This window comes from Crocodylus siamensis, chromosome 9 (genome assembly GCF_052110815.1).
Source record: "Crocodylus siamensis isolate JL-2025a chromosome 9, ASM5211081v1, whole genome shotgun sequence".
Lineage (NCBI taxonomy): Eukaryota > Metazoa > Chordata > Crocodylia > Crocodylidae > Crocodylus > Crocodylus siamensis.
This window is the reverse complement of record NC_143403.1, coordinates 43,771,640-43,796,366: the sequence shown is the minus strand read 5'-3', so window position 1 is coordinate 43,796,366 and position 24,727 is coordinate 43,771,640. Positions and strand designations below refer to the sequence as shown.

The window sequence follows — 24,727 nt, the reverse complement described above, 5'->3', positions numbered from 1 at the left end:
ACAGATTGAGGCTCCCACAGTGAGGGAGGAAGTGGGGCTGGGACAGGAGCAGGCACTGCCCAGCCAGGGTGTGGCGGGGCAGGGGACAGCCATGGGCGGCTTGTCCGGAGGGTGGGCAGCTCCTGCCACTGCATGCACCCCCAGAGGAGGCATGGGGGCATGTGCTCCCTGGATCTGTGCATAGGGCAAGGGCAGGTCCCTGCTGCAAGCTCAGGGCCAAGAGCGGGCGACTGTGGTGCTGGGAGAGGGACTGCAGCTGACCCAAAATTCACTGTAGCTCACGCTGTAGCAACCTGCGCCCCACCCCCCTAGCACCACTGCTTGCCTAAGCACAGCCCTGACCCAACACCCCCCCGCTGGGAAGAGGCCAGCACAGCCTCCAGCCCCCCTCGCCCCACACACAGATCCAGGGGGCACATGCACCCCATGCTTCCTCCAGGGGTGTGCGCAGTGGCAATAACCACTCCCCCTCTACCCACCCCTCCAGAAGAGCAGCTCCATCCCACACCCTACCCCAGCTGTGCAGCCCCAGCCCCAGCACCAACCCCAGCCCCACTTCCTCCCTCAATACAGTGGCCTCGATCTGCCCGTGCATCCCCTTCCCACCTTGCCCCTTCTACCAACGGACTTACCAGCTGGATGCTACTCTCCAAGCTGCTGGGCTGCGTATCAGCAATCAGACTGGTATCAGCCAATATAGATGGTTAATACACTACTGGTATGGTACTGACCCAAAAAATCTATATTGGTGCACCCCTACAGCCTGCTTCATCAGATTACAGTGACAAGAGGTGCATCTTACCCAGATGCAGAGTTTACAGAGGTATCAATGCCTGTGGAATTCAGTAACTATAGTATATTCAATGTTCTGGAGATGAGAACAGTTCTAGGTGCTCTAAAGCAGCATTTCTCAACCCGTGGGTTGAATATATGAAAGGGCTGCAAACAAAATTTAAAAACGGATTCTCCTTTAATGGAGAAAAACGTGGGAAACTGTGGCTTTTCCCTTACAGGGAGGAGTTCCAGCCTGTGAGGGGCTGTTCGGAGCCCCTCCTGCACCACACACCCACCCCCGGCCCCATACACTGGGGTCTGCAGCCAGGGGGCAGGGGGCAGCAGGTCAGGATTGGCCATTGATGTTTACAAATGGGTCCTGGTACAAAAAAGGTTGAGAATGTCTAAAAGGTGCTCTCCTCCCACACTAACTCTCATGGAAAACATCAGACAAATATATTACATATTAGAAAAAACACTACAGTCTCTTACTGGCCTAGACAAGTTGGTTCTTAATTCCCAAACTAGGAAAAAAATAGGTCAGAATTCGGAACCAGCCTCCGTACGCCAGTGAGAGGCTGTTGTGGTGTTGGACTGCTGAATTCTTTCCAGGAATTTTACTGCCTCTGTCACTAGTTAAAAAACATACAGTGCTTCCCCAGTGAGGGCAGAGATTGTTTGCTAGAAGAGTTTCTTATCAGGTGTCTTTAAAGAATGGCAATTACTGTACAGATAAGTCATTTTCACTTCTTGAGAAAGATTGTATCACCAGAATTGCTGTAATTCCCACTCTTCAAAGACAACTAAAAGAACTCTACTATTGACCTATAATTTCCATTTCTAAAAAGTGAATTTTTTAAGAGTGTATCTATATGTGTTATTGTGGAAGCACCAAACATAATTCCATGGTTAAGACTGAGTTCCACTTTACATTTCAAGTGCAGACTCAACCTCTATTTTTATAAGAAAGGAAGCTTATCCTTCCCAAATTACAGAGCTTGTTACAAGCATCAAAAGAATTAGGATTGCTACCTTAAAACATTTAGCTTTGGCCCAGCCCAATACCACTCTACTTACAAATACCCCCTCAAATAAAAATTACTATAGAGGGTGATAGCAGGAAGGTCACCCCAGATGAGGGACTCCCCCTAGAAGAATAGCACAGAAAAGCTGGGAGTTAGATAGTTAATACTGTACAGGTGGTGACGTCAGCGCTTCTCTGGTAGACCTACTGTCTATGGAACCTAAGCTTTCATTTTAGTTGTGGTTTAAAAATTAAGTCTTTATGATAGCAGGGAATGTCTTCAGAACATGAACCAATACACTGCTCCCTCCCTAATTTTACAGACAGTCATGCTCTAAAATGGGGCAGGCAATTATTTCAGATAGAGGGCTGCTTAACGAGTTTTGGTGAGCTGTCCAGGGCCACAGCGGTAGCCCCACTCCTTGACAGCTGCCCTGTCCCCTGGATGCCATCTTGGAACTGGAAGTCCCAACCCCTAACCCCTGACCTTTGCCATGGGAAGTCCCTCCCCTTGCCCCCCAGAAATGTTCCTTTTGGAAGGGTGGGGTTGCCATCTTAGAACCAAAAAAACAAACCATATCATACACTAAAAGTCAAACACCTACTATAATCTATTTTTATTTTATTACAAAAAATTTTTTGTCATGATTTGTGTTTGCATAGTGTATACACAGTGGTGACAGCATAATAACTCAAAATAAATTCTTAGTCTTGTATATTGTATATGTGTATGGTTGGGTGTGATGGGGGTGTGTATAATGGGGTGTTGGGGGAACGGGTGTATGTATATGGTAGGGTGTGGCGGTTGTGAAGGGGTGTGGGTATGTGGTGTTTGTAGGGTTTGAGGGTTGGAGAGTGTGGCCCCCCCTCGCCACACTCCACCAATGGTGCAGGAGCAGCAGCAGTCAGGGACACTCAGGGTACTCATGCCCAGCCCAGGTGCTGGTGCCCAGCGGGGCACAGCTGCATCCAGGACTGCACTTCACAGCAAGCAGCAGAGTCTCTGCAGGCCTGTCTCTATCACCAATGCTCCCTGCACTTGCCAAGCATGGGAGGGAAGCCCCATTCGCTGGAGCCAGCTGCCTTCCCTACCCCCCAGGGGAAGGTGCCCAGAGCTTCCCTCCCATGCTGCACAGCTCTGGTGGGGAAGGCAGCCAGCTCCAGCCTGTGGGGTTTCCCTCCCATGCCATGCAAGTGCAGGGGCTACATGTATGTGGTGGGGAGTGCTGGCAATACAGACTGCGTGTTGGAGGCTGTGCCCCTCACCACAATGTGCAGCGCTGGCCAGAGTGCCCTGAGCGCCCCTGCCTTCTGCTGCTGCTGCTGCCGCCACTGCCACTGCCTGCCTGCTGGGGCTGCACGCCATGGGGAAGTGTGATGGAGGTCCCCACACCCCACCACAATCCCTCACACCCTACCCAGCCAAACTCTGTACTGCTGCCACCCCCCAGGGCACAGGCTCCACGCTGTCACCAGCCCCAGCCCCATGCTTCATGCTCCTATTTAGCTGCAGCTCCATCCCTGCCTGTTTCCTACCTGCTCCCCAGAGCGACCTGGAGGCAGGGCTAGCCAAGCAGGGGTCCCCAGCAGCTGCAGAGGTGGCAAAGCTGCTACTGCTGGCCAGGCCAGCCCTTCTGCCCACAAGAGTGGGAGCAAGGCGCAATAGGGTAGGTTTGGAGGGGCAGGGTACACATGGGCACCTCACTTCCACCTTTGTGGGAAGAAGCACCGGGTGGGGCACAATTTGTTGGTGGGCTCTGTGAAACAGATTAAACTGCTTGCTGCCCCTACTCTAAAACTATTCTTACACTGCAACTAGCACACAAGGAAAACCTCATGTGCCGAGGCAATTTCTCAGGTGAGTATAAAATGTCAAAGGTAGTGCAAAAATAAGTCTATGACTGTATGACTGTAACTAAATGTGATTACGTTACAGGTAGGTATACCCATACTAAACCTGGGCAGCAAGCATAAGGCAAGAGACTGTATAAGTCCATTAGAGATCATGGTTATATATGCAGATAAGCAGCCTCTGCTAAATTTGCATTGCCATGTCTTTATTACTCCAGCCAAGCTAGCTTATTTAAAATTAGTGTGGGCATGCCCTCACATACCTACAATCATATTTCTAACTGTAGTGTTGACCAAACCTGAAAGTAAGGTTCTTTGGGTAGATGCGATACCTTTTATTAGACCAACTAAATAGCTAAAACCTTGCATGTCTACGTCCTTAAACCAACTTGGCTACAACCAACAACAAAACCTGAAGCAAGCTGATAATTTTTCCTATGCAGCCAATCAAGTATGTTAACAAACCAAGTTATGGTGTTTAATAGCAATTTCTTTCACCATTGCTCATGAAATGTCCTGATGCACTGAGCTTGTGGGTTTAGTTTGCTGCACAGCACCATTATTCACTACATCAAATCTGTCCTTAAGGAGACAGTGCTCAGAAAAACCAAGGGATATTAATACCAGATTCCTACCACGGCTCACACACTTACCTATCCTGTTCAGGATCAGGGTTCATATTGCACACCCAACTATCAGGGTAATTCTTTTCCACAGAACTCAGCTGGAATGGGAGGGTCCGCCATTTCAGACACAGATCTGTTATACAAAACATATACTACAGTCAGTGGCACAGTTGAAATGACACAAAATGCAGCCCATTCCTGAGTTCACAGAAAGCCCATTTTACAACTAAAGATCTGATGACAACTCAGGGCATCAGCCAGGTGACAAGCAGCTTCTCCAGCTATTGGAACACAGATTCATAGATGTTAGGGGCTGGAAGAGACCTCATAAGATCATCTTTCATCGCTCTCCAGAACATATCACTGTGTTAAACTTTTTTCTTTAAAAAACAAATCACTTGGGTGGAAGCCAGAAAGGGATGAGACTCCTCAATGCACGGGGGTGCCCGAGTGAGAACACAACTAATATTATGGCTATTCTTACTCATTGCTCCCAAAGCTTCCAGAAAACCAGGTGAAGGAGGGAATTTTTTCCAGACCCTAAGTCTGATCAGTTCAACCTTGGAGATATGGTGAGAAAAATCACAGTGGCTAAAGTGTGGTTCTGTTCTGGCTAACATACCATGAAAATTGCTTGTGGCTACACGGTCAGTCTGCACATACAGTTAGAAAAACATAATTTTGAAAAGCCAGTCCCCAAAATCTGCTTTCATCTCAGAGTTTGGCTGGTTCTTTCTCTGGCAATTATGCATAAGCATGAGATTATGTAATTAAAACTTGGATAAAACATTAACAATGTATCAGGAAAGAGCTTACATTAGATAATTCAACAGGTTCCTAAATCAGGTACACAAGGGAGCAGTCAACTTCAGTAAGTAGTCATTTACTGTCACCTTTGTATCCCTGCATTTTAAGAACTCAGTCATTTAGTACCTCAGCGTGTCCCTGGAATACAAGTGACTACATAGGTTCTCTCTTCAATGCATTTTGAAAATGTAATATATAATACTGATTTGACGATGAGACCACTTCAGCTTTTCAGATGACAATGCTATGCCCAGCTTCTAGCAGCTATAACAATTTTTGATCCACGCTTTCCAAAGCCAACTAAAGAACCTCCTGCTTTACAGAATCTTCAGAGGAAATTCAGCTTGTAATAGAGAGGGTTCTCCCTTCTACACAATGAAAAAAAAAATCAAGCAAGCACTGAAGGGGCATTTATAGGAGCAGAAACCACTGTCAACTGGGTGCCAGAACTAAAAGGAAAATAGGATCTAGGGGTCTTCTTAGCAAATGCTGCCCACCCAAGACCTACTCCTCCCATGCATAACAGCAATTATTGCTCCCACATGCCATATGAAATAGGGGTCTCAGTCCTAGTCACCCTATCTGTGTCAACACAAACACACCACACTGAATTGTAGTGGGAATTTCCATGGCTCTTCGGCGTTTATAGCGTAAATCACTAGATGGTGGTTGGTTCCAGTTTGCTGATAAATAACCAAATTCATCCCAGAACTTGATGATCCCCCTCTGGGCTGGAAGGAAAAAAAAAAACAAAATAATAAGATTCAGCAAGGTTGTCATTACCACCACCATTACCACCTTATGCTTTATCTCTGGCAAACTTTTCCCTCTGCCCTGTATACCCACTGAGATTCCCATCCCACCTGTACCTGTCAAGTTATGAAGCCTCATTACCTATGGCAACATCCTTCCAGTATTGTGCCAAGTGCTCCCCCATTGCCTTCAGCAAGTGTCGATACTCCTTTGCATCAGCAAAGTCCTGTTTATTGTGTGTGGGCTCCAAAACCAAGTAGGGTACATCCACCACTCCCAGTACTCCACCACATGCCCTAGGAGGTGAAAAACACATGACACACCGCTTGACTGCTAAAACCACAGTTACCTGTCCAAATCAAAAGTATTAGAAACAGCTATCACCAATCATACACTGCAACTTTACTTTGTCTATTTAACACATAGCCCATTTAGCAGGATTCGAAACAGTGAAATCATGCTGCTGTTTTTTTCAATGTTAATGTAAGATCAGCTCTCTAGATCCCAGAGATTTGGGATGTGTTCTGAGGAGTCAACTAAAGACAAATACCTGAGCTTTACTAGCAGTCCACAAAAAAGATTCCTTGTTTTAAATGCTGCATTTTCTCTTTACCTCAATAGAATACCTTATTCACCCTTTCTCCAAAGATTAATAATGGTGGATTATAACCTTTCAATTCTGCTGGCTATTTAAGGCCCCCAGTACCAAATGTTGACATAAAGCAGAAAAAAGTATGCCGCTGCAAAGTGAACATTCATCTCTGCAAAAATTAATCTTAACTGAGGAATCTTTAAATTATATATGAACCATTTAACAAACCCAGATTCTGACTGTGTATGAAACTGAAATAATTGAAATCTTGGATTTCTGTGGAAGACCATGTTCCCCATAGGCAGCCTGCCCTGCTGTACCATGCCAACAGCCCTGCTGTACCATGCCAACAAGCAAACAGCTCTCTGAAGATTTCTGAAAGTAACTCACATGCCACCCTCCAGCTGTGGGCCCACCTTCTCATACATCTTAATCAGACGACTGCAGTTATAGATAAACATGCCATCCAAATCCCGTTGCTCAATATTCACTCCAAAAATGAAGTTCAACTCTTTAGGCTCCTTCAGTGCCCTGAAACAGATACAGACAATTAAGAATTAAAGAGCTGCTGTGGAAGAGAGAGAAGGAAAAGACGAATAATACTATACCTAAGCTTTAAGAACTTGCAGAAAAGCCAGCATAGATTTAAAAAAATCAATAATTTAAAAAAAATAAAAACAATTTTTTTATTTGAATCAGTTTTTTTTATTTAATAGGGTTTTTTTTGTTAAGATGCTCTTAAAAAAATAAACCTATACAAAGATAGTTTTAATGTAAGATATGTTAAAGATCAAAGATATCTTTGAGACAATATACTCATGTAACCTTTTTAGAAAAGTTTTATAAATAGGTTACAACAGGTCATGGACTATATTAGGGGCCCAATCTTATGGGGTTCCCAGGGGCTGCTCTATAGATTAGTAGAGATTAAAGAAAACCATTATACCCAACGGGACTCAGAGCTCAGTCTAGAAGATCCCATTAAGCACCTCTGTGATGCTTAGTTTCAGTTCTCAAACTGTGGATTTGTCTCTCCAGAGATAACATCCTTGTTAACAGCAGTATATAGAGATGAAAGACAACAGACCGGATTACCTACCCATGAGCCCTATTGTCTCCCTACAAGTTTGTGTATACAGAATGAAGCCCTTACCTCTCTCTAATATTGCAGTTTCAAGAAGTAAAATGAATAGACAATTGTTGCAGGTGGAGTAGATCTGGGCAAGGAGGAGTCGTCTGGAGATAAATGCAAGGAGGGAGGGGCAGTAGAAACAAGAGAGAAGCTTTTTGCACAGAACATTCCAGAAGCCTTGAGGGATAAGTTTCTAGGTATAGCCTCTCCACTGATTTGCAATCTAGTGATGGAATTATATGGTTGAAGGGAAAACCTATCAAGGCAGCAGGCTTGCCAGGCTGTAAAAGAGACCCTAATTTGGGAATATTTTAATGAAATTCCTCTACTTGTGGGTAAGACAGTTGTGCATGCAAAATGCAAACAGTGCAACAAAGAAAATCAAGGCTTGGTTGCCCAAAATGAAACAACATCATGAGAAGCACTCCTTCTCAGGAGGAATCTGCTTTGAAGGTGACGACTGGAACATGTCTGAACATGCAGAATTCTCCAGGTTAGTAGACTTCTTTATTTCATACTTCCTCCTTAAAGACTGCCTGCCTGCCTTGTCCATATCTTTAGGGTGGACATCTGGACTATTTGAATTCTCATTAAAACTTTTGAGCAAAACTATAGTCTTTACTTTATGGGACTATCATATTTGTAATGCTGTTGTGATATAAAATAATGGCTGAAACAGGCAGACCTTCCTTTTATAGTTTTACTTCTAAAGTAGTACTGAGTGTAATGTGTAACACTAAATCAGCAGTACTGTAATGACTACATTGACTCTTTTGTTCAGGAGGATCCATCCTCAACATACAGGATTCTGACTATGCATCTTCAACATCATCATCATCACTGTCTATAGTTCCAGAGTTATCTGTTAATGATACCAGTGTTCCAGTCAAAAGTCATCATCTGTAGCAAAAAGTAAAAAAATCTCCATCATCCAGAAAGAACCACAGATAAGTTTGTAGTAAGAATAAGAGCAGATTACAGCAAGAGGTAATTGATGAAAAAAACTGCTGGGTTTGTTTATGCAACAAACTCTCCTTTCCTGTGCTCTTGAAATGACCACAGGAGGTCACCCACATTTCACATCCATAGAGGAGAGTGGGGATGATGACTGAATTGCAGACCTAGATTTTGATCTCTTTCAGGAAATTGCACTGAATAAAAATACACCAAATCAATTTCCCCAAGGAGGCACACTGGTGCACTAGATCTGGTGCTAAATCTCAATGTTCACTCTCTGAAAAAGGTAACTATCAAGGTAGGTAGAAGTGCTCGACTACTGCCAGAGACTTTCCCTCAATGGTAATTTGGGGAGACGGGTCACACTCGTGGCCCAGGGCAGGCTAATGAAGCACTTTAGTCTTTCCAATGCTGAGAGGGAAGCCCAAACCTCAGCAGACTTCTCCGAAAAGATCCAGTGTGGTTTGGAGGTTTTTTTAGTGTATGCAAGGACAGTCAAGTTGTCAGCATATTAAAGGTCAAGAATAGCTGTTTTGAGGACTTTGGTTTTTGACTGAAAACATCCCAGATTGAAGAGCTCTCCCTCCATTCAGCACTCAATGGCACTTCTGAAAGGTAGGTGGTCCTTAACGAGAATCAGGATGACTGTAAAAAAAATGGAGAACAGAGGTGGGGGGAGGACAAATTGTAGCTTGACCCCATTTCATGACAAATAGATTACTCTCTGATCCACTGCATAGAATGGGTGCAGTCAATTGGTTGGGGAGAAGCCTCCGCACCTCGATGTACTTTTCTGGACATCCAAATCTGGCCAGTGCTTTCCACAAGGCTTTGCAACTGATGGAAGCAAAGGCCTTAGTGAGGTCAATGAAGGCCATAGACAGGTTCTGAAGCTGTTCCCAACACTTTTCTTGGACCTGGTGGGCAACAGTGATCATGTCAATTGCCCCATAGGATGATCTGAAACCACATGGAGATTCCAGCACAACTTTCTTAGCAAGAGACAGAAGATGGTTCAGGAGGATGTGGGCAAGAATTTTCCATGCTGTGGAAAGAAAGGAGGGAGGTACCTCAATAGTCCCCACACAGAGACTTATCTCTTCTTGAAGTCACAATGTTAGCATTCCTCATATCCCCAGGGATCTCCTTGTTAGAGATGCACCAATATATTGGTCCATATATATCAGCACCAATAAAAGGAAGAATGACATTATTGGCGATCGGCTTTTTTTGGTCGATGTGGCCGATAATGCCACGTGCATGTGCACAACCACAACATGCACATGGAAAGGAATTCAGCCCAGCAGCTTGAAGAGCAGTATCTGGCCAGTAAGTCTGTGGGAGGGGAAAGAGGCACTGGGAGGGGAGGGGGTGATCAAGGTACCCATGGTGAGGAAGGGAGTGGGGCAGGGTCAGGCAGCTGCCCAGCCGGGGCAGGGGATGGGGAAGTAAAGAGGGGGCATCACTCCCGCCACTGCGTACACCCACAGGGGAGGTATGGGGGGCATGTGCCCCCCTGATTTGTGCATGGGGTAAGTGTAGGCTGAGGGATGGTGCCAGAGGCTGCACTGACCTCTTCCCAGTGGGAGGAATAGGCTAGAGTTGCACTCACAGCAGGTGGGGGTGGGGCAGGTGGTGGCACTGGGAAGGGGACTACGGAATGGGCTGCAGTCACCCCAAAATTCACCATAACCCTTCCATGGCTGCCCCTCCCAGTGCTGCCACTGTCTGCCACACCTGCTCTGAGTGCAGCCCTGGCCCAGCCCCCATGCCGGAAAGAGGTTGGCACAGCACCTAGCCCCAGCCTTCAGAGGGAAGCACGCCCTTGCTTCGCACAAATCTGGGGGGCAATTGCCCCCCAGCCTCCCCCAGGAGATGCCCCCTTCCCTCCCCTCCCACTCCCCCACATGAGCTGCACACAGCTCTGTCCTGCACCCTGCTCCATCCCAAGTGGGCAGTGCCTGTGCCTGCCCAGCCTCAATCACTCCATCATGGGGGCCTCAATCTGCCCCCCATGCCCCTTTCTTCCCCCATGCTGATTCCTTTTCCCTCCCCTCCCACCCCCTGACTTACCAGCCAGATGCTGCTCTCCAAGCTGACTGGCTGCATATTGGCAATCAGATTGGCATCAGCTGATATGGCTGGTTAATAATTAGCCATTGGTATCAGCCATTAAAATCTTTATCGGTGCACCCCTACTCTTTGTTGTTTCAAATTCACGTCACAGTCAACTCATGGTTCAAGACTACCTCAAAGTGCTCTTTTTACCTAGCTTGGATAGAATCACTATCTTTGAGGAGCATCAAACCATCCTGCAATTGAAGAAAAGTAGGACTGTGGGAAGTTGAGTCACAGATGGCCTTCTTTGCCTGCAAAAAGCTATGCATGTTTGACTGCATAGAGCCATATTTCCTTGGCTTTATCTTGCTACCACTGATTTTTGATTACCCAGATCCACCTTTGAGCAGCAGCTTTGAGGAAATGATGTCTTCTGCTGAGATCAGATGTCATCTTGCCAAGCAGAATGAGTCCTTCTCTTGTGACCAAGGAGGGCTTGGATCTCAGTGTCATTCTCATCAAACCAGTCTTGGTATCCGTACGTGGTACAGCCAATGGATTCAGCACAGGCCATGTGGACCAAAACCTTGTAGTGGTGGAGAGGCTTGTGTGTCCCAATGACCCTTAGAGCTGTGTGACCCAGAGCCTTGTACTCCTGGCAGGGTCAACCATGGTGACCAAGACTGAGGGGAGTTTCCAGACAAACCACAGTCCAAACCCCAAGTCCTCAACAGCAGATCAGATGGAAGATATCAGGGCCTCAACAACTGTAAAGACAAAAGAGGGCTGCAGCAAGATGGAGGTTTCCTGTCATCTAGCATTCTCCTTTGTCATAGGGCTCAGTTCTCCATCTTGTCAAGATTGTGTGGGTGCTGTTTCTGCGCACCAGCTTCTTCATGTCATACAAAGTCTTCTACCACAGGAAACAATATGCTCTCCTATACCAAACTCCAAAAGCTCTGTGGCAATAGACAAGTGGCGACAGAAACAGGACTAGTGAATCCAGCAATCTCCAGCCACAAATCTGCATGCAGGCGACAGCATCCTGATGACCGTCTTGCATCTGGGTTAAGACAGGGGTGAAATTTGGCAGCTGCTACCATGACTGAGCAGTCCTATTCAGGATCTCCTCTGCTCACATCACATGGGGAAGGGACTTGAAGACATGCCCTAAACCTAAGCTATCTTATCTGCTCCTGGCTGGATAACCGTGTCCAGTGGGATCACTCTTTCTGTGGTCGAAAATAGCATAAGGCAACAATGATTTCTGCAACATGGAACATTCATTCCTTGATGCACAATCAAGACAATGAATGATTAGAAAGAAGAACTGCCATCATTTCCAGGGAACTAGAGAGATGCAACATTGACGCTGAAGCTCTAAGCGAGCTAAGATAACTGGATTGAGGGCCAGCTGAGGAAGAGGGCAGAGGCCACACCTTCTAAAAGGGGAAACTGGCCCAGGACACAGGCATTCACAGCATCACCTTTGCCATCGAGAATCAATTCGTCTATCAGCTTAAGAAGGTTCCTGTGGGCATTAACGAACAATATTATGACCCTCCATCTTACATATAGTTACATAGTTAGTAGGGTCAGAAGGGACCTGAGTAGATCATCAAGTCTCACCCCCTGCCATGGCAGGAAAGAGTACTGGGGTCAAATGACCCCAGCAAGGTGATTGTCTAGCTTTTTCTTAAAGACCCCCAAGGTAGCAGCCAGCACCACTTCGCTTGGAAGTTGGTTCCAGACCCTAGCCACCCTGACTGTGAAGTAGTGCTTCCTGATGTCTAGTCTGAATCTACCTTCTGCCAGCTTGTGACCGTTATTTCTAGTCACTCCTGGTAGTGCTCGGGGGAACAGGGACTCCCCCATTGCCTGCTGGTCCCCCCCCGCCAACGAATTTGTAACAGGCCACTAGATCCCCCCTCAACGTTCTCTTGTGGAGGCTGAACAGGTTCAGGTCCCGTAGTCTCTCCTCGTAGGGCTGCCCTGCTGCCCCCTGGTCACACAAGTGGCCCTCCTCTGGACCCTCTCCATGTTGTCCACATCCCTCTTGAAGTGCAGCGCCCAGAACTGGATCCAGTACTCTAGCTGAAGCCTGACCAGTGCCGCATAGAGGGGGAGGATCACCTCCTTGGACCTGCTTGAGATGCATCTGTGGATGCATGACAACGTGCGGTTGGCCTTCCTGACTGCACCCCCACACTGCCAGCCCATGTTCATTGTAGCATCAATGATGATGCCAAGATCCTTTTCTGCCTTTGCACTGATGAGAAGGGAGTTCGTTCCCCAGCCTGTAGGTATGGTGCTGGTTCTTCCTCCCCACGTGCATCGATTTGCACTTGTCAGTGTTGAATCCCATCCTATTCTCATCCACCCACCCCTGTAACCTGTCTAAGTCTGATTGTAGCCTATTCCTCCCTTGTAGCGTGCCCACATCCCCCCACATCTTAGTGTCATCAGCAAATTTGAACAGGGTGCTTTTCACCCCCTCGTCCAAGTCATTGATGAAGATGTTGAACAGTGCGGGCCCAAGGACCGAGCCCTGCAACAACCAGTACACCACTGTCACCAGTGTATATGGCAACACCAAATCTCTTCAAAACCCAAATGTCTGTAAGGATCTCTAACACTGTCTCCATGAAAAACTGTCTGTAAAACCACATGCCCAATCCACGTGTCAAATGCAACAGTTGCAGCACCAACAGGTCAAGTGGTGGAGGCAGTAGAGGAGGTGGGGCAAGTAGTTGTGAATCAAGTGGCCACCTGATGCAGTGGATGTGGGACAAGTGGCAGGGGGAGCAGATGCAGGTCAGCCAGTGGTTGTGGACTAAGGAGCTACTTACTGCAGCAGAGGCAGGCCAAACAGAACATGCCTGTGTCAGGACAGCCCTCATTTGCACACCTGCCATCAACAATAATGTTCAATGGGGCCCCTCAATTATGAAGAATCATGAAGGGGATGGACAAAGTGAATAGGGAACTGTTACTCACCGAATTCCAGAATACTAAAACTAGGGGGCACACACTGAAATTAGGAGGAGACATGTTTAACACTAACAAGAGAAAATACTTTTTAACACAGCATGTAGTTAACTTGTGGAATTCGTTACCACTAGAAATTATAGACAGATAGTAAGTATAGCAAGGTTCAAAAAGTGACTAGACCAATTCATGGATGACAGATCTATGAATAGCTTCTGACCAGAACAGTTAGCGCTCCTTCCTCTAGCATCTCTACACCAATAACAGTGGATGTCAGGGAGGGTAATGGACAGGGGAGAGATCCCTCTACACCTATCTGGTTCAATCTTCTTCCAGTATCTATTTTTGTCACTTTCGGAGACAGGGTACAGAGCTACGTAGACTGTCAGTCTAATCTGGTATGGCACTTCTTATGTTCTTGTATCTAAATCACTTATGACAGATGCCAACAAGGGTAATGAACGAGGAATAGATCACTCCAGATCAATGGTTCTCAACCTTTTTAGGCTCCTAATACCCCTCTATACCTCCTGTGAATTGACCAGCACCCCAATTCAGTAACTGATTTATTGAAACACTCAACTCCTGGGAGATGGGGGGGGAGGGTCAGAGTTCCCCATACAGCAGCAGGGCACGGACAATCACGAGCTTACTCCTTGCACTGGACCCAGGCACAGATGAGCCTGTGCTTAATTCCTTCCATGCAGGAGAGGGCTGGGGAGGCAAGAAAGAGGTATGAGTATTTAACTCCTTACACAGGGTCTGGCAGGGACAAATGTGACCTCCTTGCATCAGAGCAAGAGACAAGGTGCTTACCTCCTCGCACAGTGGCTGGGCAGGGAGAAGCAAGTGCTTATCTCATCTCCTCACAGCCCACAGCATCCCTGTTGAGAACTACTACTCTAGATATATCTGGTTAAATGCTCTCCTTCTTAAAGCATTCACTCCTGCCACTACTGGACACAGGAGACTAGGCTAGATGGACCACTGGTCTGATTCGGCATGGTACTGCTAATATTCCTGATATTCTACGACAGGCTCAACCTCCCACTAACCACATCCCCTAATTCCCTGGCCTACTGTAGTAGCACGGTGGGCCAAATAGACTAGCTCCATGGACTGGATTCAGCCCACGGGTGGTATGTTTAGCACGCATGCTCTAAATTATAAGCATGAAATGTCTCTCACAAAAATAATCATTTGCAGTTTTGAGATGGTCTGTTTTAGTATGTTCAAAAGTTTTACAATAAAATCCTGATAAATGGATTTGTTTGGTGTACATTTTCTATTATCATTGAAAAGTCACATTCGTGGACATAGCCAACCTGAGGAAGATAAAGGGATGTGCTTAATCACAGTCCTCTGCTTCAGTGTCTGCCTGCCTCCAAAATTATGCAGTATGGTTTTTATATTACATGTTTATTATATATACTATATTTATACATGATAGTTTTTATAGCATTATCAATACTTGAATCCATTAAATAGTGCAGAGGTTCAGTTTTTGGAGGTTTAAGACTGCCCAACCACTCTCAAAACACAGTTGGGTGGCTAAGTAATAAGAACAGAGGCTGGGGTGGGAATCTCCCCCTTGCTTTATCAACTGTTTTACTGTGTTGTAATCAACAGAGATGCTCTGATCACCAGGACGCCTCCTGGGATAACAAGGACCAATGGTCACAAGCTGGCAGACAGCAGATTTAGGCTAGACATCAGGAAAAACTTCTTCACGGTAAGGGTGGCCAAAATTTGGAATGGGCTTCCAAGGTAGGTGGTGTTCTCCCCTACCTTGGGGATCTTTAAGAGAAGGCTGGATAGGCATCTGGCTGGGGTCATCTGACCCCAGCACTCTTTCCTGCCTAAGCAGGGGGTCGGATTTGATGATCTGTTGAGGTCCCTTCCGACCCTACATCGGTGAATCTATGAATCTTGTTCTAGGCTAAGGCAATCTAAAAGCCCATTTTCTTAGAGGGAACAAACTTTATCTAGTGTTGTCTGATCTTTTATTTTGCAAGTCAGGTCTACTTTTCTCCTTATGGAACATTCTTTCAATTGTTGTGGTGGGTTTCAATTGAATCAGCTTACATTCTGTTTTACCCCAAGTGGTTTTTAATCCTGAACATTTACTGAATGTAGCCAATAATATGAACAATGAGTAAGTATTAGGATGATATAGAAACAAGTAATATACACAGAGTTTTATGTTTTGGTGTCTAACTTTTTCAGTCAAATACTTGTGATTTGAGAACTTACAAAGATTTGAATTACTATGGCAAAGTAAATGAGATAAAAGACTCACTTCTACATGATGTTTCCCTGCTACACGTGCAAATTAAAATTTAATAGCAACCAGCTAAAAGTTGGTACACATTTTTGAGGTCTAACGTTATAGCTGGTTGGAACTTTCTATGGCATGATAGCAGAGATGTGGGGCGGAAAAATTTCCAGAAAATTTTCCAGTACTTTATTTTTCCGTGGAAAATTTTCCATTTCTAAAAATCCATTGTTTCATAAAATTCATAAGTACCAGTGAATGGATGCCAATACAATATTAGGCAAGCTTGGCAGTTTCAAAGTTGTAATTAATGTTTTTCAGGTGATTATCCCTAGGAAGTGTGCAAGAAAGTATGTTTTATTAATTTGTAAACAGGAGGATAAATACACTCACATAATAATCCAAACCAAAAATCAAATTATTAATTCACCTAATCGGCTGTGCAGGTCGAATCAAAACCAAAGCTAAAATTCTTATTTAATCTCAGACTTCAAGTGAAATCAAAACCAAAACTAAAACTGATTAATTTTTGTTTCACTTTCAGTTCAGCAAACACACAGAGCAGTGTGTCATTTATTTTCTTGAGTTGGGAAAGTTGGAAGTGTTTGCATAAAATATGTTAGTTTTTTGAGTGCTTGTGGTTTGAGGTAGTCATAATAATAACTACCAACCTAATCCCTGAATTCTCCCCACACATTTAAGAGGAAAAAAACCTTTTCTCCCTATTGATAGGCTTTGATCTCCCAGTAATCAGCTACGGTTCTTCTGCTAATTGTTTGTCTGTTACCCCTGGAAATTTCTACCCCAGCTCTCTAAAAACTGTTTTGTTTTACTATGCTGTGCTGGCTCTCAATGCTCAGACCATTCAAACTCTATGGCTGGTCCAATCAAAGATACCATCCTAAGAAATCCTTACTTCTTGGATAGTAACTACTACTTAGTTTGAAGAAACCTCAGATCTATTTTGGCTATGAATTATTCCACTCATTTTAAATGGGAGCTAAGTCAACAACAGCAATTAACAGTGTTAGCATTAAAGTGTTTCACTGTACATGAACGCATCCAACATAGGAGTCTGGAATTTCCCCAACTGGGAAGGGGGTTCAGTGGTATGGTTTCAGTGGTCCTTCTAAGTTCCCCTTTTTATATTCCCTTCCTTCACTGGCAGGGTGGATTTGATGTAAACAAATCAATTTAAATCATGATTTAAATCTCAGTTTAAATCACTGGTCAGGAAGCCTCCATTTAATCACTTTTTTCTACAAAAAGTGCATTCTTGGTTTTTTGATATCCTTTATTTGTTTAACTTCTTGAAACTTTGCACTGTTAGAGAAAGGTAAGGGCTTGACTGTGTGTACACAAACTTGCAGAGACAATAGGGCTAATGTGTGGGTAATCAGGTCTGTTATCTCCAGGGATCCTGGCTTTCCCTAATGAAAAAAAGAAAAAAGAAAAATCACAAATTCTCTGATAGAAAACCCAAAATCCGTGATTAAAATTAAAGGTCCTCCCCCAGCCCTCACTCCCCACAGACACACTCAAGCAGGTAAATGTGTGTTGAAGGAAGGGGCAGGGCAGGCCAGAGGAAAGGGAAAGGGCCTGGGGGGAAAGGAGGGGAGGGGAGGGGAGGGGTCTGTGCCTGGTCCCAGAAGCAGGGCCAAGGGAGGGTGAGGGCAGCAGTGCCCCCATGTGCGTTGCACATGGGCAGCTGGACGGAGGGGGTTTGCACACAGCAGCTGTCACTGCACTGCACTGCACTGCTGCTGCTGTGCCCTGCACTACCTTCCCATGGCCAGCCACAAAGCTCCATAGGCACAAATCTGCAGCCACAGCTCTGCAGGCAAGCGGCATGGCATGGTGGCGGTTGTGTGTTTAAATTTTAAAATTTTTTCAATGTTTTACCTACCCTGTTCACTGGTCCAGGGAAAAACAGGATTGCTTGCATTGCCTTCAACAAGCTTGTAACACTTGCAATTCTGAATTAAGTCAGTTATTGTTATTAAATTTTCATACTTAAAGACTTCAGCCAGACATCTATCTGCAGGCCAAAAATAAAATTCCCCCCAAAATATGTTTGACTCTTTTGTGGACAGCTTTCTCTGAAACACTGGAGATTGGCTGTACATGGAGAGAGAGTCTAATGCTGTTTTCTCCTAATAGCCCATTTACACAGGCAAAACTACCATGTGATAGCACAATAGTCCTCCAATCATACTGTGGTATGATGTAGTCCAGCATGCATAGACTAGGCCAAACTACATAATAACCATGTTATGAAATAGTGTTACAGACGTAATGCCGTTATTAGGTTATGTACTTAAGAAATGATCTGGTCCCATCCACTAAGGCAAACCAAATCACAGCACTGTGTGGCTACTATAGTAAGAGTGTAACCCCTTTAATTACACTTGTGTAGAAAGCCCTAACCTCTCATTTTCTCGTAATGAAGCCAGCTACCAGAACATAAAAGCAGCAGCAGCAGCTTCATGAGCCTGTAAGATCACACAAGTCTCATGGGACAAGATGAGAATCTGCACTGACCTCAGTGCTACTAAATTTTTCATTTTAATTATAAGTAATTCAGTTCAACATTGCATTTTGCAGTGCTCTTCATAACTTAAGTTTCCAGCTACTGTGTCTATTCAGAGCAGTTTGACATATCCCTCTCAGTTCCAATCTTTACATTTGAGAAGATGTTGCAAGGGAATAAGTTTGCAGCTTTTGTACCTACTGTCAAGTTCCTTTGAGAAACAAGATAATTAAGCTGATTCATACCAAATTAAGTCAACCATCTCTTGGGATCTCATAATGTAGATTGCAAGATTGTACGCTTCTCAATAAAGCTTGGCTCATGCCATGAAGGCCACTCCAAAATAATGAAATACCATTTGTGATTGATCCCCTGGGAATCACCAGGCACTAATACAAAATACAGACCTAAAAGAACATAAAGAGAAAGCCTGACCAAGAGACAAGCCTCTACAGATAAACAGCAAGTATCAGGCTACACTGTAGTGAGTAGGGTAAGGGATACAGGAGAAGAATCAAACTATTGAAACAAGAAAGTGATCTTAACAAATGGTGCACCACAACAGTGCACTGATAAAGATTTTCTTGGCCAATACCGATAGCTAATGATTAACTAACCATATCAGCCAATGTTGATCCAATAACTGATATTTAATAATACTGCCAGGCATTTTAAACTACTGATATTAACTTTTCTTTGTTTGCTGTGCACTTATAACATGTGTGCCTCCTGTCTGCTCCAGCCCTTGATAAGGAAGGCAGTGCCCACCTTATGTCCACCCATGTCACTCCCTCACCCATGGCTCTTACCCACAGCCCTGTTCCCTCGCAGCCCATGCTGCTATCCTGAGCAGGTAGAGCAGACCCTTGTGCAGACAGAGATGCCAGGCATGTTTAGAGTCCCAGAGCAGGGCACTGCCTTAGCACCAATGGGTCCCATGCAGCCGAGCTCCCACAGCTACCAGGGCAAAGCCTCTTTTGCAAAGGTGTCCAGCAGAGAAGAACGTCTCTCGCATGGTGCCTTACCCCGCCCACCTGCCGCCCAATGTCTCCGCAGCAGTCCTAGCACTCAGACCCCTGCTGCATATGCAGCATTGCCATGGCAGTGGCGGCAGCAGCAGGACCCCATAATGGTCCTTTTGTTGCTAAGTGCAACGCTCTGTGACCATTCCTGGGTGCCTCCTTCACTTCCCACTGCTTGTCAGGACCTGTAAGTCTGCTGAGGGCTCGGGGACTGGACTATGCTCACTAGAGTGCTCTGGGCATGCACCCACAATTATCGACTATAGCAACCAAAAAAAGCTGATAGCTGATAACTTAATTTCTCCTTTTATCGGTGCCAGTCTGATAGCCAAATGATATACCTGTGCACCCCTAGTGCACCATTCTGAACGCCCTATACAAGAATCAGATCAGCAATGGATGTGGCTCCTCCCACATAGCTATGTAGAGCTGGCCCTGAAGTGAGACAAGGTACTGAGGAACACTGCTGCAATGTGAGTAGGATATCAGGTAACAGCCTAGGAAACAAAAGCCTAGAGTAGTGTTGTGCTCACCGCTGCTTTGCCTCCTTGATTCGCCTCTTGACATCAGCCTCTCTACGCAAAGTTATGGCCGAGTTCTGGACTTGCCGTAGAGTCACCTGCAAATATGAAGCATTTCATAATAAGACCAAAGTCTCCCAATACATAAACTTAACTCTCTTTTCTATTGCATCTTTTCTTACCAAGCATGCTAGAACACTTCAGAAGGCAAACAACAATAAAACTGCACTACAAGTCACTATAAAGAGCAGTAACTGAGTCAGTAAAGTATAGCAACTGTTCACAACCTATTGCAACAATACAGAGGTGACTAGAAGAAAAAGAATGCTGTTCAGAACTGAAATTCAAAGGGGTATCTAGGAAAGCAGAAAAGAATATGTCCAGGAAACTGAAACCAATATATCAACTCACACAAGCTTTAATGGCAGCTAAGAAACTTGATTTTGGACATCTTACCAAAACGCAAAGTCATCTCACAAACCAGGTTACTGTATTAGTTATGCATAGGGTTCTACATAAATCACACTGGAAATACCCCCTATAGTATCTCGTTTAGATTTCACAGAAATTAGGGCTGGAAGAGACCTTGGGAGATCATTGAGTCCAGCCCCCTGCCTCAGGGGCAGGAAGTCAGCTGGGGTCAAAGAATCCCAGCAAGATAAACGTCCAAATGTCTCTTAATGGAGTCCAGAGTAGGTGCTTGCACCACCTCCAGCGGCAGTCTGTTCCAGACCTTGGGGGCTCAGACAGTGAAGAAGTTCTTCCTTATGGCCAGCCTGAAATGGTCTTGGAGGAGTTTGTGACCATTTGACCTCGTCTTCTCTTGGGGCGCGCTGCGCTTTTCCAGGCTGAAGAGTTCCATAGCCCTCAGCCTCTCATCATAAGGCCTGCTCTCCTGCCCTTTGATCATGCACATGGCTCTCCTCTGGACTCTCTCAAGCTTCTTCACATACTTTTTAAATTGTGGAGCGCAGAATTGGATGCAATAGTCCAGCTGCGACTTCACCAAGGCCAAATACAGTGGAAGGATGACATCCTGGAATTTGCTTGAGAAGTATCTATGCACACAAGCCAGAGTTCTGCTCACTTTACCAGCTGCATCACATTGGTGGCTCACATTCATCTTGTGGTCAATCACGATCCCCTTTCGGCCATGGTTCTAGTAAGCGTAGCATTGCCAAGCCTATAAGGATGCTGTGGGTTTTTCTTCCCAAGGTGGAGTACCTTGAATTTTTCGGTGTTGAACGACATTAGGTTTTCATCTGCCCGTTTTAATATGCTTCATTTCGCTGCCTGCCCTCCACCAACCCCCGATCGGTGGCAGGGGGAGGAAGGAGGAGGCCAAGTGGCAAAATAAGAAACATTAAAGGAGCCGCTGTGGGGGGCACTTCAGGTGCAATTTATGGGGATTCCTAGTTATGCAAAACAAGGCCTATGGAATCACCTGGATTCGATGATCTTGTGAGGTCCCTCCTTCCAGCCCTAATGTCTATGAAATCTATGAAAACTTCACTCAATCCAAGGAGGCTGGCACTTCCAATCAGCAAAAACCAGAGCAAATAGCTAGATGCAGAAATCTCACCCTGGACTCCCGTGTGAGATCCCCTCCCAGGCACAATTCCAGTGCACGTGCTTTACTCTCTGCCTCCCGAGCCTTCTCCTCCGCTGAAACACATGAAGAGAAGCAATATTACTATATAATAGTGAGGGTGCACCACAGGTGCGCATGACGCTCATCAGAAATTCAGAGATCCCAACCTAAGACACGCAAGGAGAAATGACAAGGGTAACATAAGAAAATGAAAAATTAAAATTTATATTTGAAAGACCAGGCTATTAGTATTAATTGTGTTTAAGTGGAAGAAACTACCACTAAGGTAGAAGATGAAAGAGAAATGTCAGCCAGAAATGAGTCTGAACGAGGGATCCATAAGCAGACAGAAGGGTGCCAGCAGGGCGCTGGAAGTGAACCTAAGAGTAGGATATGAAGAAAGTATCAAGTTGTATAAAATGTGCGGAGTACAGGTCAGGACAGGACATGAGGAGGGAACACCGAGAAAGAGCTCAGAAGAGCTGTCCAGTGCCATGGAAGTGAAATCATAATTTTGTTTTAACATGAGAAGATGTAAGGAGCTAAACTAGGGGTGGGAAAAATGGCCGATCTGGCCGATGCCTGGGCTCCATTTCCGGGAAGCTCCTACCCACTTTGCTGCAACTGGTTTCCATGGAGACCCCAGGAGCATTGGAGCTGTGACAGCACAAGGCCAGGGTTTCCATGGATACCAGCCCTAGCAGTGCTGGTGGGGCAATTGGCTGGGTGGGAAGCTGATCTGAGGCAGAGATCCAGCGGTGGTGACAGCGTGGTCCAGAACTGGAGCAGAGCTGCAATCCATTGCCTGCAGACTGTCACCGCCGTTGCTGCAGGGATTCCAGCCCTGGAACAGCTTCCTGCCCTGCTACACACCCTGACACATTGCCGGGGCTGGTCTTCATGGAAACCCTGGCCCCAACCTATCACAGCTCCATCACTCCTGGGGTCTCCATGGAAACTAGCTGCAGCAATGCAGGCAGGGACTGCTGGGAAATTAAGTCCACTATGGGCCAGACTTTGGCCGCCCCTGAGCTAGACAAATAGACTTGTGTGTTATATAGCAACACAAAGATGTGGGAAAGGACTTGTTTAGTTGAGATTTTACAATGTATTAAACATCTCTTGCCTGTTGTACAGCCAAAGGGAAGAATTGGCAGAATTCACCTCACTACCATGGTCAGGGAAAGAGGATGGAGGGAGGGTCATGACTGTTCTGTCTGATCCTCTTTACACTACTACAGGAGCATGAGGTGGCAAAGGAAACATATATACATGGACAAACATTTAATGCCACTGAGACTCACATTAATAGGTACTTGTGTACCATCCATGGGATACACATACATACCTACATAATCAAATAACTTATTTTTATTGGTTTTCTAAGTGACCTTTAGACATGAATGGAGGAGGCAGCATAAGCCTCTTGACAATGTTTTAATCCATGCAACTGTCACTAAATAAGGTCATGCTGCAGTGTCAGATTCAGATGCAGATTCCTCAACAAACCAGTTCATGGAAGGGAGCACAGAGGTTTCTTTTCTTGTTTTTCTTAATGCTTAATTTCTCTGAGAGTTGAACAAGGATGGCACAGAATATCAAGGGGGGAGAAGCAAGGTGTAAGCCTTTTATCTAAAGTAAGAAGGGGAAGCACAGTACAGCAGCCAACATCACTCAGTCAATCCAACTAAATGACTGACTGAATAAAAGACATTTCCTACAAGTGACTGCTTCTGAAGATGGGAAAAAAAGAGGAATAAAACCTTTTAATTTGGCTAAGACGGTGAATAAAAAGCAAAGAGCAACAGAATATAGTTACAAACAGGTGGTTATACCTCAGCCATAAAAGGTACAGCAGGGGAAGAAAGATAAGCACAAGCATTAAAAAAATTAGCAGATAGAGATAAAACAAGAGACAACCCAAAAGAAAATGCAGGGGAAGGAGAGAAAGAAAGGAACTCCTAATGGAAATATGCAGGGGAAGGAGAAAAAGAAAGGAAGTCCTAATGGAAATATGATGGCTAGGTCATCCTCTTCTATTCCTGGCCACCTCCAACCTCTATCAAACAGGAGGAGGATTTTTCCTTGTAGTTGTAAAGGAGCTTCCCAGGAGGGCCCCACGCTATCATAGCTCCCAGTTATCAAACTCCAGGGAATAGGAGAAAACTAAGATAATGACTGCTGTGTGGGGAATTGGGGGATAAATGGTCCCTTTAGTTAACGCATGAACAAATTGGAGAATTAGTATCAGAAAGGAGAGTATGTTTGCGTGCTCAAAATGCTGTTTTCTGTCTTTGTGAGCTCCCCTGGAGAATGCTTGTTACAAAAGGGATTATTTGGAAAGCCAAGCTGAACAACTGAGGGCAAAGGCTGGGCAGACCTTGATACTTACCACAGAAGGAGTTATTTTGGACCAGACAGCCTGGTTTCACCTTTCACATACATCCTGCACTTAAGCAGGACTCATGCACACAACTCGGGAGGGACCCACCTATCCGAGCCATATGTTCTGCTTTCTTCACCTCCTGCTCTGCACGGGTCTTGAAACGATTTGAAGTGTATTTGTACATCCTGTAACAAGCAGAATTTATTAGTAATTCCATCACCCTGCTATCCAAAGAGAATACCAGCAAAACTGGCAAACAGTACATGGATTCTACAAGATGATCTTAACCTGTCATCACCCTCAGTACCAGTTACGCCTGTAAACTAAAAGTCTTCACATGCCATCTCAACACAGCCCTCTTTGTCCAAGGAAACCCATGGGATTCAGTTATTTCCCCTAACTGTCCTGGAGGCTCCTAAACAAACTGTAATACAGTTCTTTCTAACAGTCCTGTTTTGCCTACACCACACTATCACAAGTGGAACCAGGCAAATGCTACGGAAACAGACATTTTGGGAATACCACAAACTAATTTTTGATCTTGCAAAACTAGAGTTTGTGGACATAATTTCTTGTCACTTAAATCTATCCCATTTGACCATAGAGTTTAGGGGCTAGGATGCAAGTCTAGGAATAAAAAACATGGGCTTTAGCACTAACATTTCCACTGGTTCCCTTTCGGATCACAGCCTAATAAATTTGGAAAACCTAAGGCCTATATTTCTAAAATTAGATGGTGTTTTTTTCCCCACAACTTGTCTCCTCAAGGCTGATTTTAGGGGTGCGCAGAATACACAACTTCAATGCCAGTAGGAATTACAACTGCTTATATGGCACCAG

The 24,727-nt window shown here is 45.2% G+C and overlaps 1 protein-coding gene across 4 annotated transcripts in view; it reads right to left on the bottom strand.

Moving 5' to 3' along the window:
• The window catches only part of MORC2 (MORC family CW-type zinc finger 2), a 111,179-nt gene that overhangs the window by 32,584 nt on the left and 53,868 nt on the right, over positions 1-24,727 (bottom strand). For all 4 annotated transcript variants that reach the window (XM_090064013.1, XM_090064014.1, XM_090064015.1 and 1 more), the window contains 7 exons: positions 23,993-24,072; positions 21,493-21,575; positions 19,923-20,008; positions 6,818-6,958; positions 5,977-6,131; positions 5,685-5,813; positions 4,303-4,408 (listed from right to left, as the gene is read on the bottom strand). In XM_090064013.1, the coding sequence (XP_089920139.1) occupies positions 4,303-4,408; positions 5,685-5,813; positions 5,977-6,131; positions 6,818-6,958; positions 19,923-20,008; positions 21,493-21,575; positions 23,993-24,072 (780 nt within the window). The remainder of the gene's footprint in view (positions 1-4,302; positions 4,409-5,684; positions 5,814-5,976; positions 6,132-6,817; positions 6,959-19,922; positions 20,009-21,492; positions 21,576-23,992; positions 24,073-24,727) is intronic.